Below are 17159 nucleotides of genomic sequence, written 5' to 3' on the forward strand. Positions count from 1 at the left end.
TTAAAAGTTTTAATCAATTAACTTTAAGGGGAACTTACCAATAAGTCCCATATACAAAATTACCTCAAACAAAGTACTTGCACCAATTAGTCCTACACATTTTTAATTGTTACCAAAAAATTCTATTTTTTTTTTTTAAAATTTTCAGACACTGTTATATGTTACTACTGTCAGACTTCCGTCAAACGGTCACCGGAGACTCGTCGGAATGTTTAACATCACCGAAAAGTCACCGGAGTATTGCCGAAAAGTCGCCGGAGTATCGCCGGAAGTTCACCGGAGTGTTAAGAACGTTAATGGAAGTCGCCGGAATGTTCAGAACGTTCACTGGATGTTAAGAACATCACTGGAGACTCACCAGAATGTCTAGAATATTGCCAAAAAAAAAAAAAGAAGAAGAAATGAAGAAATTAGAGCCAAAAAAACATAACAAAATGTGTTAAATATTGATAAACTAAAAGGAAAAAAAATGAAACTACAAAAAACAGTAACAATAGAAAAAACATATGTTATTTTTCAATTTTTGTAAAGTTTAAGCAAATAATCTCCAATATTGATCAAACTGAAAAGTAAGTTTTGAAACTGTAAAATGTTATAGTTTCAAAGCAAAAATTTATTAAGCATTTATCCTTATTAATCAAACTGAAAAACATGTTATGAAACTGTAAAATTTTACAGTTCTAAAAAATGTTATGAAACTGTAAAATTTTACAGTTTTAAACCATGATTCATTCCAACACCAAAAAAATTTGAAATTGCAAAATTTTACAATTTTCATCGCCTGTAACTAAAACTCGAAAACTACTTGTTCAGAACTAGAAAATTTTCTCCATTAGAACAGAAAAAGAGAAGTTTATAACAGAGAAAATGTAGAAAAAAATAAGAGATCGAAGGAGAGAGGCGGATATAGAGAGAGGATTGTACTCCGGCAACTATTTTTTGTTTAGATCTAGCCAAATCTGATGTAGATCTACTCATCTTCTTCGTCGGAAATATATATTCTTCACCGTCGGTGAAAGTGAAATCACAAGTTGATTTCGATGGTTGGTGGTTACCGGTGAACCCCGATCAATGGAGAAAGACATGATCACCAATCGTCCATGACAAAGAAGATGAGAAAAATGCAGAACAAAAGAAAGAGAGGAAAACGTAAAGAGTGAGGCAAAAAGCAGAGAGGGAGGGAGAGAGAGGAAAGTAGGACTTTTGGGTCTACTCAAAAAATTGTTGGATTAAATAGTGTCCACATATTTCAAATAAGACCTGTGGGTAATTTTCCCATTAATTTTTGTGTAAGCTAGTTGGTCTTTTGACCTAACTGGTTAAGCTAAACCATTTTTAGTTTGAATGATTTGCTGATTTAACCGTAATTTTAGCGGTTTTTGATGTTATGATAATTTTTTTTTACTCATCAAGTTTATAAAATTTCTTTAATTATTTCCCTTTCAAAAACCAATATGACAATTTTTTTAAATTTCATATATTTTTATTCTAAAATAGTAAAATATTGGAACTATGTCAATTTTTTTATAACAAAGCGTAATTTTATTTATTAATTGTCAGTACAACAATTTTAATCTATCTATACTATATGTTATAGTAAAGGAACATTTGAAACAAAACTCCTAAACTTATATATATAATTTTATTTATGAGAGACAAAATATAAAAAAATTAAATATAATTATCGTATTTTTAATAAATAATATATTATTTTATCCCGTGCATCGCACGGATGATAGGCTAATATCAATAATCGAGATAGTGATATTATTAAACTGCCAATCAAATATCTCATGAATATTGTTGGCCTAGTGTGATGAGTTTAAAAACCCAAAATTTGGCGGTAGCCAAAAACTAGTGCATTAAATATACATGATTATATATATCTGGATATTGCTGCAAGATGTTACCAATCTCACCAGACACCAACTAATGTCAAACGAAGTTAATTTGGTGGAAACATACAACAAACTCTCAAAATCTATCAAGTAATACATACAAAATTCAAAAAGGCGAATGAAAAGAACAAAAATGAATATTTAATACTCTCCTTGAAAAGTTTATGGTCAATTGAACCATGTTGGAATTTCACATTAAACATTCTCCCAGTGCAAATTAGCCATATAGTAATGAACTCAACAACAAACCTATCGAGTCAACAAAACTAAACCAAGTGATTCTCATGAAAAAGAAATTTTAATTCGTGATAATTATATGTCAATGAACCTCTTTTGATGCACCAATAAAACCAAATCTCAAATATAAGGAACTATGTACAGACAAATCAGGACATAAAAAAATCTGAATGTATAAATTATGATTATTACTAACTTCGGTGCAAGTACCTGCAACTATTGGGAGGTCAAATTCTACTGCTGTCTCCTCAATCCAGACTTTAAAGGACAAAATCGGATATTGTTCTTGTCTTTCCTTTATAACTCTTGCAGATCAATACATGTAGATGTCAAAAAACTTGAAAACTAAACAATACCCGCTTTCTTCAAGTTTGCCATGTATGTCAAATATATGGTCCAAATAAACAAAAGGGAACTATTTATCAATGGCTGCCAAGAAAAAGTAGTAGTAAATTTCAGCCAATCAGTTAAGAAATAATTCAACTAGTATGCGTCGATGTTCAAAGTGTCTATCATTAATCCAACCAATATATAAAATAAATAAAATAAAAACTGAGACTTCAAGGTACCTGTCAAAACTAAACAATACCCGCTTTCTTCAAGTTTGCCATGTATGTCAAATATATGGTCCAAATATACGAAAAGGAACTATTTATCAATGGCTGCCAAGAAAAAGTAGTAGTAAATTTCAGCCAATCAGTTGAGAAATAATTCAACCAGTATGCGTGGATGTTCAAAGTGTTTATCATTAATCCAACCAATATATAAAATAAATAAAATAAAAATTGAGACTTCAAGGTACCTGTAAATGAACAGGGATAACTTTGTAAGTAAGAAAATCACATATTGGCCAGAACATAAGACCGTTAATCAACGTTGGGAGGAGATCTCGATTCAATCTAGCAACAATTTCGGTCCCACTTTCACCTGAGATTGGCACCACGACAATTAAATGAAATTAGAAATCAACACTTCTAGGCTGTATAATAAATGTGGTTCCATCCATAGCAAATAACCTAAGAAGCACGGACACAGATGCGGACACGGACATGAACATGGATACGGACATGGGATACAGCGATTTCAAAAAGATGGAGACAAGGACACGGCAATAAAATATGTTTTCATATATTTTTATTTGCTATCTAGATTAACATTATATCTACAAATAATCAAATATTAATAAAAACTATGTGATGCCCCAAAAATCGGGAACATCAAAGAATATATGTTAACAAATAAATACAAGGTTTAATGAGTCCTTTGGCTAATAACCAAATAAGATCCCAGGAAGGTCGAAAGAGTCAATATAGCCTCCCTTCTAAGTCCAACCACTTTAAATAGCAAAGCTACCTTTTTGACAGATCTTGATAAAGTATTAACACAAGGCCTAGTGAGTTGACAGAGTATAAGGATAGGTTACAAATGATATATATAATAATTAAAAAATCATGTCTTAAATACAGTAAGCGATTAATCACTTACAATCTCAAAACGTATTTACAAAACTAGTTCCTAACTCTCATAGGGTAGCCATACGTCTTCAAATACTTCAGCTTTGCCTCCGACCGGTCTAATAGTCCTCAATACCTGGCATGAAACCCCAAGAGCTTTGAATGCCCAGTAAATGCACACACACACCCCGTCCATTTTTCCCAATCCAATACACCATCACAATTATAACAAGTAAGTAATGAAGCATGATAAACCTTCAATAATAAATGAACACAAGGTTAAATGTTAATAATCTAGAAATCTTCCAAAGAGATTTCATCATCCCAACCGCAAAAATTAGACATCGGACTATTCGAAACTTACAACAGATGCCCGCAACGGTTACATATTGCGTAGCGCCATAGGTGGATCTCAAAAAGGACGGCGAAAAGAAAAAAGTTTTATCATCCTGAATGCAACCTTATCCTTCCAAAAAAAATTTATCCTCCTGAACGTCCCATCTGGACCCAACCTTATTTCACCAATCAAATCAAAGCAAAGACTCTGAATAAGTCCGTTCCATGTCCCATCTGGACCCAACCTTGTCTCACCAAATCAAATCATCGCAAAGAGTCAAAATACGTCCGTTCCATTTTAGGGTTTATGTCATAACTGCTTGCGCAAGACTTAACCTTTAATTAGGGAGCACATCCCATCAATTCATACATAACACATTATCATCTGTCCATTTGATAATGTCCATTATTTAAGTGATCGAAACCCAATACCACCCCAATTAAGGTTTCCGTTGAGTTAGATGTCTTAAATTAAAGTTAGAACAACTTAACAAGATAGTAATATCCATATAAGCATGAGCATCATCAAATAAAGAAGATAAGGAACATTAAAATAACACATGCAATATCATACAACGATATGATCATATATTAATAAACATATTCATGAAGACAAGAGCACAAAACACCAATGCAAAACTAAATTTTCAGATTCAGTACCATTAAAGATTAAAATCAAAAGGACCATTTCAGATTTTTCCTAAGCCTAGCCTTCCTATGGTTCATAGAGAATTTTATCTAGTTTTCAAAACATTTTTCGGAAATGGAATAGCTTTTCTATATTTTTAGTTATTTATGAAACACTCCAGCGTTGTCCAGATTCGTTGACCATTACGAAAATTAGATTTTCTTATAAACCGCTCACTCTTTTCAGTGAAACCAATTTTCCTTGAAAGCTAACTCTTTAAGGAAGTTTTTGACATAAAATTGAGGTCTAGAAGATTTTTCCACATTTTTCTAGAATTTTTGGAAGTTGGCTGTAAAACTAGTTTTTCATGCACAATACTCAAAACAAGAAGATTGGTGAGAAAAGAGACCAACTAAGGGAAATTTTTCACTTTTTTGTGGTGAAAACATACTAAATAGTATATATTAAACTCAGAAATTTATATTAAAGGTGTTCCTTTAGAAATTATGAGAGATAGGTGTAGAAAATGATAGTTTTGCACCGATTTAGAGAAAACACAAGGGTGGAATAAGACTCAATTCTTTTCATTTTAACACTAGAACACCATTGCAACACATCTGAAAATATTGTTTTAAGCCTCTATTAACATGTATTTGAAAAAGGAAAATAAAAAAGAGAGTTGTATTGTGGCTTACTTGAGGCTTTGTTGAATTGGTAACAAAACCTTCTCTTTCTCTCCTTTCCTTCACCAAGCTCACTCTCTTGCCCTCTCTTTCCTCTCAGCTGAATATGTAAGTTTGTGAGTGTGTTTTGTGCTCAAAAGTGTAGAGAGAATTGGTGTACTTATAGCAAAATTGGTGTGAAAAGTCCAAATTGCCCTTTGGTTGGAAATAGATTAGATATTTTGGATTTAGTTTGAATTCAATGGAATGTAGGATGATTATGAAGCCTAATTGTGTACCAAAACATGATCTAGTTAGGGTTAGAGCTTAAGTAAACTAACTTGGTTACAAGTACAAGACATATACAAAATGTATTTGTACCTTGGTCAAATATTCTTCCAAAAATCAAGCAATTTGTCTGCAAAGTACATATATCTATATAACAAGGGAAGGCTGAGTTTGAAAATGTGTTACTCACATTTGTCCTACAAGGACATTTGAATGGTTGAGATCAATATTGTTATTCACTTTGAATGATCCAGATTTAGCCTTTCTATCTACCACCTAACTCTCTCACAACTCAAACACGCCTGAGATTTAGCCTTTCAATTTTTTCCTGCCCAAATGCTCTTTCTCTCTCCTCTTTCATCTCTGCCCAAATCCTCTCCCTCTTTCTCATTTCAAAGAAACCCTCCCTCTTTACCGCCCTCACTGACTACCGACCACCTCTCCTCACCTCTTGTTGTCCTCTCTTCTCTTGACCACCGACCACCAACTCTCTTCTCTCGCCCTTCTGTTTCGCCTCTTTCCTCTTGTGACGACACCAACCATCGCCTCTCTCATCTTTAGAGGTAAACTACAACTTACAAATTTGCAATCCATGATATTTTTTTCTTTAAAGGGGTGACCAAAAAGGATTTATTTTTATTGGGTTTTGAGGATTAGGGTTATGGGTTTTGAGGATTTTTATTGGGTTTTATTATTTATTTTTTTTATTCGGTTCTGATATGTTCTTTTTGAAATGGGTTTGAGAATTTTAGTGTTTTTTCTATTAAAAAATTGCTAAAATTTTGGGAAATTTTGGTTGATTGTTTAGTTTGAATTATTTTTCATATGGGTTACAGTACCGTTCATGGATTTTTCCATATGAATTTTTCATCTGAGCATTTAAGAGGTCTCTGTAGATAATCAGATTTCTGAGCATTTTAGATGGATTTATACCCATTATGACATGGATGAGTTTTGTAAATTGGTGCTAACATTTATTCACAAACAGGGCATGTATCTTTCCTTGGTGTGATGTCTTCCTTTATATCTTTAGTCATGTTATGTTTCACTAGGATTGTGTTATGCATGGATTTTTGAATGGTGAAGTCTAAGCACATTCTCTTTCATGTCTTTTATTCTTTTTCCCTGGCCAATATTTATTTCATTTTTCCTTTCCTTTCCTTGGTGTATGTTTTCATTTGACTGTTGTTTTGGGCCTTAAGCAAAAGAACCCGAAGTTCCTTTATTTCCATGCATTTGTTATTCCTTGGTGTATGTTTTGGGCAATGATTACACATTCTTCTGATTATTTCCATGCATTTGTTATTCTTGATTGAATTGGTCACTTTGAATATTTTAGTTAAGAATGTTATGGGGTTTGAGTGGGTTCTTTGATGATTTTTTAAACTTCCTTTACATCTTCATTCAGGAGAGAAGTTTTCAAAGATTGTGGGGAGTCCGTACTATATGACCCCGAAGGTTTTGAAGCGGAATTATGTTATGTGGGGTTCCTCCATTTTGAGCAGGTATTGCTTTTCTTCATGTAAAGGTTGCTGATATAAACATGGTTATGGACCTATGGTGTCAATTATCTGATGAATTGTATTGTCGAGTTGTTTTGCTCTCATTGTATGTTGTACAAATGAAGATGTAAAGGGTGTTGCTTTGGCAATTCTGCGGGGGGTGATTGAGACATATTCACAATTTTCAGTAGAAGGTTGGAAGCAAAATGAATCTGATTGGGTGATTTGAATTTTTGGGCAAGTCTAAATGGGGTTCTTTGGGCTGTATTGATTTGTAGATGATGGGGGAATTAAGTTAGTTAAAGTTTGCTTATTGATTTGCCAAGTGAAGAGTTTGCTTTTTGAATCTATACATATATATATATATATATATATATTTGTGTGTGTGTGTAGTGGGTTGGCTACTTCCCATGAGCAAACCAAATGGATCCGAAAGGGTTGGTTTCATATTTTGTTTATGGGAGGATTTGAATAGTTTGAGCTATTTGATTTTTCATTTTATTTATTATTTATTTATTTCTTGCAACTGCTGGTCATAGCATTGTAGTGCACCATGTTAACCCATTAAAGGTATCCTAATTCTTCAATAGGATGCTTGGCTTCCATTGGGAATTAAATTGTTTAGTTTACGAAATTTTTTTAAATTTAATATTGTCATTTCTAAGTTACTGAAAATGATAAATGATAAAAACATATATACTCATTTCCTATTGCAGAACAATTGTTTTGTCATAAGGTTGCTTGGTCTAATTATTAGTTCCCTATTATTTGTCATATGTCATTTTAGCTACCATTTAAGTAGGTTTGTTTATGTAGTGTTGATTGATTTTTTTTTCCCCTTGAGTTAGGCATAAATGTTTGTGTTTCTTTATTGTTTTGATTTCATTTATATGAACGTGAAATAGGTTGGAAAAAATTGTTTGATTTATGAAATAGGTTACTATGGGATGAGATAAGCCTTTTTCAATGAAATGGGTTTCCATGAATAGGTGACTTCTATTTGTTTTTCTTCTCTGAGATGAGATAAGTCTTTTTCTATGAATGGATCTTTCATGTTCAAAAATTGTCACTCAGTATGGAAGGTTGAAACAGTCATTGAGCTTAATTGCAATTTACTACCTTCAACTTGGTTTGTTTCTTTATATGTTCATAGAAATGATTTTTCATGTTTTTTGGCACTCACATTTGTGAATTGAGATGCCACATTTGTTTGGTTACTAATTGATAGTTGTAATGAGCATGCATTTGTCTATTCTCTCTCTCAAATTGGCCCCTCTATAAAACATGTATTGGTACCATTTCATCAACAAAAATTATTTTGCTTAGGTATGTAAGATTGTGTTTGAATCATAATCTCTTTATATTTCCCTCATCTTTTCTTTTTCCTTTTCAAATTCCTATCTAAATTTAAATTGATATTCTCGAACATTTCAGATTCTTAGCTGTTGATTGTTAACTACCCTAGAGAATCAGTGCTTGAACCCATTTTGTTTATTTCATGCGCTCTAGGATGGTGCAGACTAATCTACATAAAATTTACATAAAACATCTGATTAAATAGAGACATTATGAAAATTTACATAAAACATCTTACCATAAAATTTGTCTTCCAGTACATCTGGTCACAATATGGTAAGATATTGAGACAAAATTGTTATTCCATTGCTATTTTGGGTTTATCTGATTAAATAGAGACATATTAAAAAATAATTTTTTTGAAAAATAGGTGTTTTTTTATAAATATTTTTTAAATACACTTCTTTTTCCCTCTATAAGTTCCTTCTAATAAAATTTTATATTTTCTCCAAGTGACAGGTGCTTAAGACAATTTCAGTCTCATATTCAAGTTCGGAAAGTCATGAATCTCTTCTTCTATAACGTTTCACTTTAATTCTTCTTTTTATTTTTTTTAGATTACTGAGCACTGGCTAGTGTCCATTGTTTACTATTTATTTTAAATTTAATTTTTTGGTATTGTAGAGCACTAGTTGGTATGAAGTGTTTGTTATTAAATTTTGAATTCTATTTTTCGGGATTGCATAGCACTAGCTAGTGTGCTTCATTTGGTGTTTAGTAATTTTTTGGTATTGCAAAGCACTAGATGGTGTGCATTGTTTATTGTTTATTTTAAATTTTCATTTTTAAAACTTGCAGAGCACTGGCTGGTGTGTATTATTTGGTATTTATTTTTAATTTTAATTTTTTGAAATTGCAAAGCACTGTCTAGTGTGCAGTGTTTGTTGTTTAATTTTGAATTCTATTTTTCGATATTGCATATCACTGACTAATATGCTTCATTTGGTGTTTAGTAAATTTTTTATTTATTTATTGTAAAGTATTGATAGATGTACAAAAGTTTTAGCTGGTATTATTTGGTAACGAATGAATAATGAAAACAAAATATTTATGATTAAACAACAAATATATATACCCGTGCCTAGACATTGTTATCTTTAATTCAATTCTATAGAGTGTGTGGTACCAACAAATGTGTGGTACCAACAAAATTGTTGGAAGTGTTTTAAAAATAATATTTCTTTATATTTCTCAATGTCTTAAGTTTTTGGTATGTTTTTCAATAAATTACATTTCTATTCAACTACATTTTGATCTCAATATTATTTACATAGTGACATTGGGCACGAGCATACCTTTTATTTTGTACTTTACATACCTCTTATTCTTCACTTTTTCCACTTCTTTTTCTCTCATTACGAAAATCATTTAACACCAAGGTAAAAATCTCATCTCTCTGTTTATGTATGTGCTCTTCTTATCTTGATTGTAACCCTCTCTTTGAAATTAATTTTTATATTTTATTATCCGATTTGCTACTAAAATTGTTAAAAGTTCTTTAAGAAGAATAATATTTCCTTGTATTTTTTCAGTGTCTATCGAAAATCAAAAAATGTTAAAGACTCTACAAATGTTAACATGATGCGTATAAATTACAACTACATTTTGATTCTAACATAATTTACACCGTGCCTTTAGGTAGTTCAATTTCTCCATCTATGACATTCATGCATAAATGAACTTCTTAAAGTGGGTTGTTAACTAAAATATGTTAGGAGGTTGTTAATTTTGTGTTGATTAAATTTTCTTTATGGCAATTATTAAACCTCATTCTGCCTTATAGTTATATCTTTGTCAAATTTACATAACGAAACACTTTCAGGTTGAGACACCATTGACCTTCAATCTCTAATTATGGGCAACATTACTATTTTTAGTCACGTAAATTGTTTTCTTTTATATTTATTTGAAAAAAAAATACACCTTTCTTATAAGTTGAAGTCAATTTTCTTTTATTTTCATTATTTTTTTTTATCTAATTTCCTTATAACAAAATGCTCTTTTCTTATAATTTACAGATGGATGGAGACCTATGCCAAACTGTAATATCGACTACTTTTACTCATTTTCTAAGATGTATAAATTTTTTTATTTTTTTTACCTATAATTCTTTTGTAATTATAGGTTCAGTTTCTTCAAGAAAGAAATGCTAACGTTGTCATCCGTGATGAATGTGACCTTAATGTCATCCGGGGTTCGAGAGGTAGGCCCAATTTAATTAGATAGAATTTTTTTTTCTTCAAAACACCATATATTCTTATTTACATTATTTTTAAAACTTTCTAAAGATATATATTTTTACTTTTTGAGGCAAAGGAAAAAGAAATTGCCACCATTTCGGGCAAGGGAAAGGAAAATGCATGTTCAGTAGTATGGCGCTTCAACATTTTCATTTTAAGTTCTTTTTTTGAAATATTTATTTTGGAGTATGAACCTCGATCATTTTTTTGGTTTTTTTTTAAATGTAAATTGACATACTACTTTTTTTTTTTTTTTTTTTTGATCGGCGAATTGACATACTACTTGCATATACTATTTAGAGTAAACAGTTTCATGTAAATTTGAAAAATGTTTTTTTGTAAAATTTCTTATCGATGTGAATTTTATTACTTACAATAGTTTTGTAAAGCCTTTTATCTATGTGAAATTTATAACCAAGTTTAGATGTATGTTAGATAATATTCATTTGAATTATTATTGGTTTATGCTATGAGTTTGTTTTTGTAAATGTAACACACTAGGTGATAGTCTTTTTTTGTTTTTTGTGTTTTCTTCCTAATATGCTCTTGAATTAGGTTAAAGAAAGCTAATCATATTTTTATTTGGTTGAATTTGAATTTTTGCTTCCATATATATTTTTATCAGGAAGGTTCTTGCTTTTCTATTAAGTTGATAATTTATTTTCATATAGGATTGGATTGTGTACGTATTAATCTATTTAAATAATTGTTCATCTGGAGTGCTTTATTTATTTGTCATTTTTTTCTATCATCGAGCATTGATTGCTGTGCTTAATTTGTTATTTGCCATTTTTTTTTTATTGTAGAATACTGGTTGAAGTGCTTGATTTGTTGTTTTGCATTCTTTTTGTATTACAAAACATTGGTTGGTGTGCTTAATTTGTTATTTGACATTTTCCTTGTATTACAGAGCACTAGCTGGTGTGCTTAATTTGTTGTTTATTTTTTTCTATTGCAGAGCACTGGCTGGCGTATTTCGTCTGACTTTTATTATATGTTTCTGTGTTGTTTGTTTAAACTATTATACTTTTGTTGTGCTTGAATTTTACGTAGCATTTATGTGTTTACTTTTCACTATTTAATTTACTTATAATTTTATATTCAATTACATTTTCATTCAAACAATATTTTAACCGTGTACACTAGTATATATATATTCAAGGGGGTGGCTGGCCCATGTGGTGTGGATTTGAGGAGCTTTTTTTCCTTGATTTATGTGTACAACTGGGTATCTAATTGGAAGATATTTGTATACAAAAAAAATTGAATATGATTAAAGGTACATATATGTATATAATGGTACTAGTTTTGAGTCAAAATCTGATCCAAGAAAAATATGAGGGCTAAAATCTTAGTTTATGAATTTGAATATTTAATTAAGTGTAGTATTTAATTTAATTAGGATTTAAAAATTCAATTTGGTTAAAGTTTCTTTATTTCGGATTAAACTGTGAATCATACTGAGAATCGGAAACCTAGGATTTTTGTGTGTAAAATATAATTAGAAAATTAATTTAATTATTATTAGGGTTTTGGAAATGATTCCTGAGCTCCAGGTTCAATCAAGGTTTTTGAGTTTTTGGTTGGCGCGCACGTTCAACTCTATAACTAGAATTGAAAACAAATAAAGATTTGAGGGTCTTTATTGAAATATTTCAAAAGTCAAGGACTTAATAGATTTTACAAAGGTTAGAGACCTCACAAACTAACTCTAACTCTATTTTTTTATTTAAAAAAAGCACTTTTAATTTAACACTTACAGTTTATATCTTTTTTATGGATGATCTATTAATTATTTAAATTCAAGAAAAAAATAATAAACATTCAGGGTGTGTTTGGTAACGTTTACGTTTTCAGTTTATATTTACAAAAATTTTATAAACTGGTTTTTGTTTATTTTTAGAAAAACATAAACTACAAACGTGTTTGGTAATTGACAAAATGTTTAAAAAAAATTTAAAAATATAAAAAAAAGTGAGAAATGGCAAGTAGTGGCAAGTGGTGGCAAGTGGCGGCAAGTGGCGGCGAAAGATGGTGGTGGAAAGTGGTGACGGTGGGTGGTGGGTAACTGGTGGTGGTGGGTGGTGGCGGGTTAGTGGTGGTGATGGGTGGGTGGGTGACGGCGGCGGGTGGTGGGTGGTAGCAAGTGGGTGGTGGTGGCGGTGGCGGCGGGTGGTGGGTGGTGGTGGTAGGTAGATGGCGGATGGCCGGTGGTGGTGGCAGGTAGGTGGCGGGTGGTGGTGGTGGGTGGGTGGGTGACAGTGGCGGGTAGTGGGTGGTAGCGAGTAGGTGGCGGATGACGGGTGGTGGTGGGTGGTAGCGAGTAGGTGGTTGTGGTGGTGGGTGGTAGCGAGTGGGTGGTTGTGGCGGTGGTGGTGGCGGGTGGTGGGTGGTGGTGGTAGGTGGGTGGTGGGTGGTGGGTGGTGTTGCCGGATAGGTGGCGGGTGGTGGTGGTGGTGGGTGGGTGGGTGACGGTGGCGGGTGGTAGGTGGTAGCGAGTGGGTGGTGCGTGGTGGTGGTGGTGGGTGATGGTGGTGGTGGTGGTGTTAGGTAATAGTGGCGAGTGAGTGGCAGGTGGCTGGTGGTGATGGGTGGCTAGTGGAAGCAGGTGGCGGATGGTGGTGGCAGATAGGTGGTGGATGGTGGTAGCGGGTGGTGGTGGCGGACGGTGGATGGTAGTGGCAGGTGGTGGGTGGATGGCAAGTGGGTGGTGGTAGCGAGGGGTGGGTGGTGGTGGCGAGTGGGTGACAGGTGAGTGGTGGTGGCGGGTGGGTGGTGGTGGCAGGTGGTGGTGGGTGGTGGTGGCGGAAGACGGTGGTGGAAAATGGTGGCAGGTGGTGGTTAGTGTTGGGTGGTAAAAAAAAAAAAACTGAAAACTCAAAATGGAAACACATTTTTTGTGTTTTCATTTTTTGGCCAAATTTATAAACTGAGACCACTGATTTATAAATCAAAAATTTTACCAAACAAGTTTTTATTTGAGTTTTTAAAATTTTCGTAAATATAAACAGAAAACTGAAAACGTAAGTGTTACCAAACAGCACCTCAACATTTATCAAAAGCACTAAATAAAATAGGAAAAAAGACAACTTGACATGTCTCCAATGTGTTACCGAAGTATTTCTAGCATGTTCCTTGAAAATAAATTAATTAAATAAGGAGACGCGCCATGTGGTGTGTGCCATTCGTGTCCCCGAAGTGTCCCGTGTCCCTAAAGTATCCATGTGTCCGACACGGATACATCACTCGTTTTGAAGTGTCGGTGCTTCATAGCAAATAATGATTAATTAACTATGAAACCTATCATTTGTTCACAATTTCCACCTATCTAATCTTGGAGAGCACAAGAAAATCATCAACGTAGATTAGGAAAACATAAGAAACAAAAAGTAAATGTGTGAAAATCTGTGCTATGAAAAACAATTTTACAGGTACTTTAGTTAAATCAGCATGGCCATTTACTTCCATATTTGATTTCAAAATGATTTGGGCATCACAGATTTATAACTTTTAAAGGTACCCTCATCTCATTCTCAGTACATGAATGGTGCAAAGAAATCCTCTTTGTACAGCATTCTCCAAAACGTGAAGAATAGAACATGAAACATAATAATAGAGCAACCGTAATGATGATGGAGGCATAAATTCACAGAACTGTATTACTACCATGTAATGTTTGCATGTTATCCCTATGTAGTGTCCATAAGGACTGTTTTTGCTGTCATTCTTGAGTGCATGTATATGTGCTATGATGTAAAATACAGCTCCCAGCAGCATCTTAATACATACAAACATAAACCACATAAAACTGGGAACCATGACATTTACTCAACAAATAAAAAAAAATAAAAAAAAATAAAAAAAACAAAACAAAACAAAAAACAAAATTTGTTGTGTACCTTGAAGAGCTGCATTGAAGGAGAAGAAACTACCATTAACACAGGGTCCATAAAGAACCTGCCCTGTAATCATTTTCTTCAAGGTAGTGATTACGTCTCGCTTTGGTAGGATTTTAGCTACAAAGTTAAACCACATGTGCTGTGATGGCCCTACAATAAGCATCCCAAATCCAGCCATACGTAATGACCTCATTGAGTCAAATGAACCGGAAGGTGGCAATGTAATCATCTGCCAGGTACTTGCATGTTTTTAGCCAAGAAGAAGAATTGATTAATGGTTCAATAAACATGTGCATTACAGAAACAAAAGTTTAGGAAATTGCACGTCCAGTTTCTCAAATAAATTCACTAACGTTGTTCACCAACCTTTTTCCTTTCCGTTTCCAAATCATTTCCTAAATCTTTGAACCAAACACAGCCTAAAGTAAGATGTATCTAATTGCTTACATGGAAGTATGATTGCAACTGTAAACTTTTAGTTTTTTTTTTTTAAAAAAAATTGGGTTGGAAGTTAATCGCTTTGATTTTATTTATTTATTTATTTTTGATAAATAACCCCATGTTAAGTTAATTGCTTTGATTGGTATATGATCCTAAATAGAAGCTTCGTAAGCAATTCTTCCCTATCCAAATTTTTAACGTATGTTTTATACAATACTCAAGTTTGTTAAGGACAAAAAATTCTTTTATCTTGTTTGTAAGTAATACAAACACCCATGTGTCACTTTGGACTTGAATCTTGTACCTCAATAGGCAGTGCCTACCTCATGAGAATTCTAGAAGATACCAGTCAAGCTAACAGCTAGAGCTCATGCTTTTGGAAATGCCTAAATCCATCCATTTCAAATTTATCCTAGATTTAGGCCCCATTTGTTTTAATGGTAATGTTTTTTGGGACGATAAATTCTTCATTTTATCATGTTTGGTGCAAACCACTCAAAAATCCTTTTTTTCCTAGGGACATAAAATATTTTTAGAACTTAAATCCTTAGGTTATTTACACCATTCGAACTCATCTGAACCATTTGCCAATGCTAAATAAGATGACTAAGGAGGTTCCCTTCATCTGAACAGTAATCTCTCAGCCAGTCTTTAATGCTGGCAACCCTTTTGTTGAGTGCTTTTCAGTTCTTTTCCTCTTTCTATATATAAAGGGGCATTTTGCGATATTGTGATCACGAATTCAAATGTCAAACCATAAAAACAGCCTCTCTGCACACACACGTAAGATTGTATATATCTGACCCGTCCCCATGATAAGATTTACTATTGTCTCTGCAATCAGCCTGCCTCCTCCTATCTCTTACATGTTCAGTTCTTTTCATTCTATTTTATTTTTCTAATTTTTTTTTTTTTTTCTTTTCTATTGACCTAATCCTGGCTTTCAATGCCCATCAATTGCTTGATGAAATGCCTAGACTTAATTTATTTATTTTTTATATTTTGCATCTTAAATTCTTTAAGGTACAAATCGAATTGAGACCATTAAGCTGCATTGCCTTATGACTGAGAATCTACATACATAAAGTGATCGCCACTGATCTAAATAACACCAATGCAGTCCAGTATAGTCATTGGCATTAAAACAAATGAAAATTCAAAAAAAGAAACAAGAATGTGGAATCAGATTTACATCCATTTTTTTACCTGGGATGTCAAATCGGCGACCATGTAAATAAGGGAAGAAGTGATGGCTTTTGTGAGGATGGGTCGGGAATCGAGCTTTCCCAAATACCATCCGAGAAACCCCATCTTCGAATACGAATAAGACGACGAAGACGAATATGACCTTGTCTTAGTGAGCTGGTGAGGAGATCGAGTGTATGACGATCTGCATTGGTGGTGGTGGTGGTGGTGGTGATTCAAGAGATATGGAGAATCGGCCCAAACACCGGAATTGGCAGAAACACGTCGCGAAGAGGATTGGAGGACGGAAAGTTTGATTAGGTTTGTGGTAGAACTGATTCCCATATTTCTGTGATTTGATTTCCTTCTTTTGTGGAGTGGCCTTTTGGAAGGAAACGGCTCTGTTGTTTGGATCAAAATCAAAATTTAATTGTGAACCCGCAGAGTGCAATCTACTCACCGTCCCGTAACCGTTTTCTGGAAGTTGTAGGCCTAGCCGAAGGTACTGCTGCCTAAAAATAACAGGAAGTGGGGCCTTCTAGCTCCACAAATTTTAATTTCAATTTTGCGAAACACGTGCTGTTTGGTAACTTACGTTTTTAATTTTTTATTTATATTTATAAAAATTTTAAAAATTCAAATAAAAACTTATTTGGTAAAATTTTTGATTTATAAATCAGTGGTCCCAGTTTATAAATTTGGTCAAAAAATAAAAACACAAAAAATATATTTCCATTTTGAGTTTTGAGTTTTTTTTTTTTTTTACCGCCCAACACTAGCCACCACCCGCCACCATTTTCCACCACCGTCTTCCGCCATCACCACCTACCACCACCACCACCCACCACCCTCCTGCCACCCACTCGCCACCATCACCCACCTACCATCCACCCGCCACTACCATCCACCGCCCGCCACCTACTTACCACTACCGCCACCAGCCACCTGCCACCCACCACCACCACCACCACCTATCACCTGCCACCGTCACCCACCCATCCACCACCACTACCACCACCCACCACCACCCGTC

The 17159-nt window shown here is 33.6% G+C and overlaps 1 protein-coding gene across 1 annotated transcript; it reads right to left on the bottom strand.

The window, feature by feature from the left end:
• Positions 1–2180: 2180 nt before the first annotated feature.
• LOC114291799 (Peroxisomal membrane 22 kDa (Mpv17/PMP22) family protein) lies at positions 2181–16702 on the bottom strand. Its single transcript, XM_028235669.2, has 5 exons — positions 16148–16702; positions 14501–14729; positions 2938–3062; positions 2705–2797; positions 2181–2564 (listed from the first exon to the last, which is right to left on the bottom strand). Exons 1-4 carry the CDS (start codon positions 16469–16471, stop codon positions 2714–2716), a joined length of 762 nt encoding a protein of 253 aa, XP_028091470.2. The 5' UTR covers positions 16472–16702; the 3' UTR covers positions 2181–2564; positions 2705–2713.
• Between the last annotated feature and the right edge of the window lie 457 nt (positions 16703–17159).

The sequence above is a fragment of the Camellia sinensis genome, chromosome 3 (assembly GCF_055761805.1).
Source record: "Camellia sinensis isolate YWXY chromosome 3, ASM5576180v1, whole genome shotgun sequence".
NCBI lineage: Eukaryota > Viridiplantae > Streptophyta > Magnoliopsida > Ericales > Theaceae > Camellia > Camellia sinensis.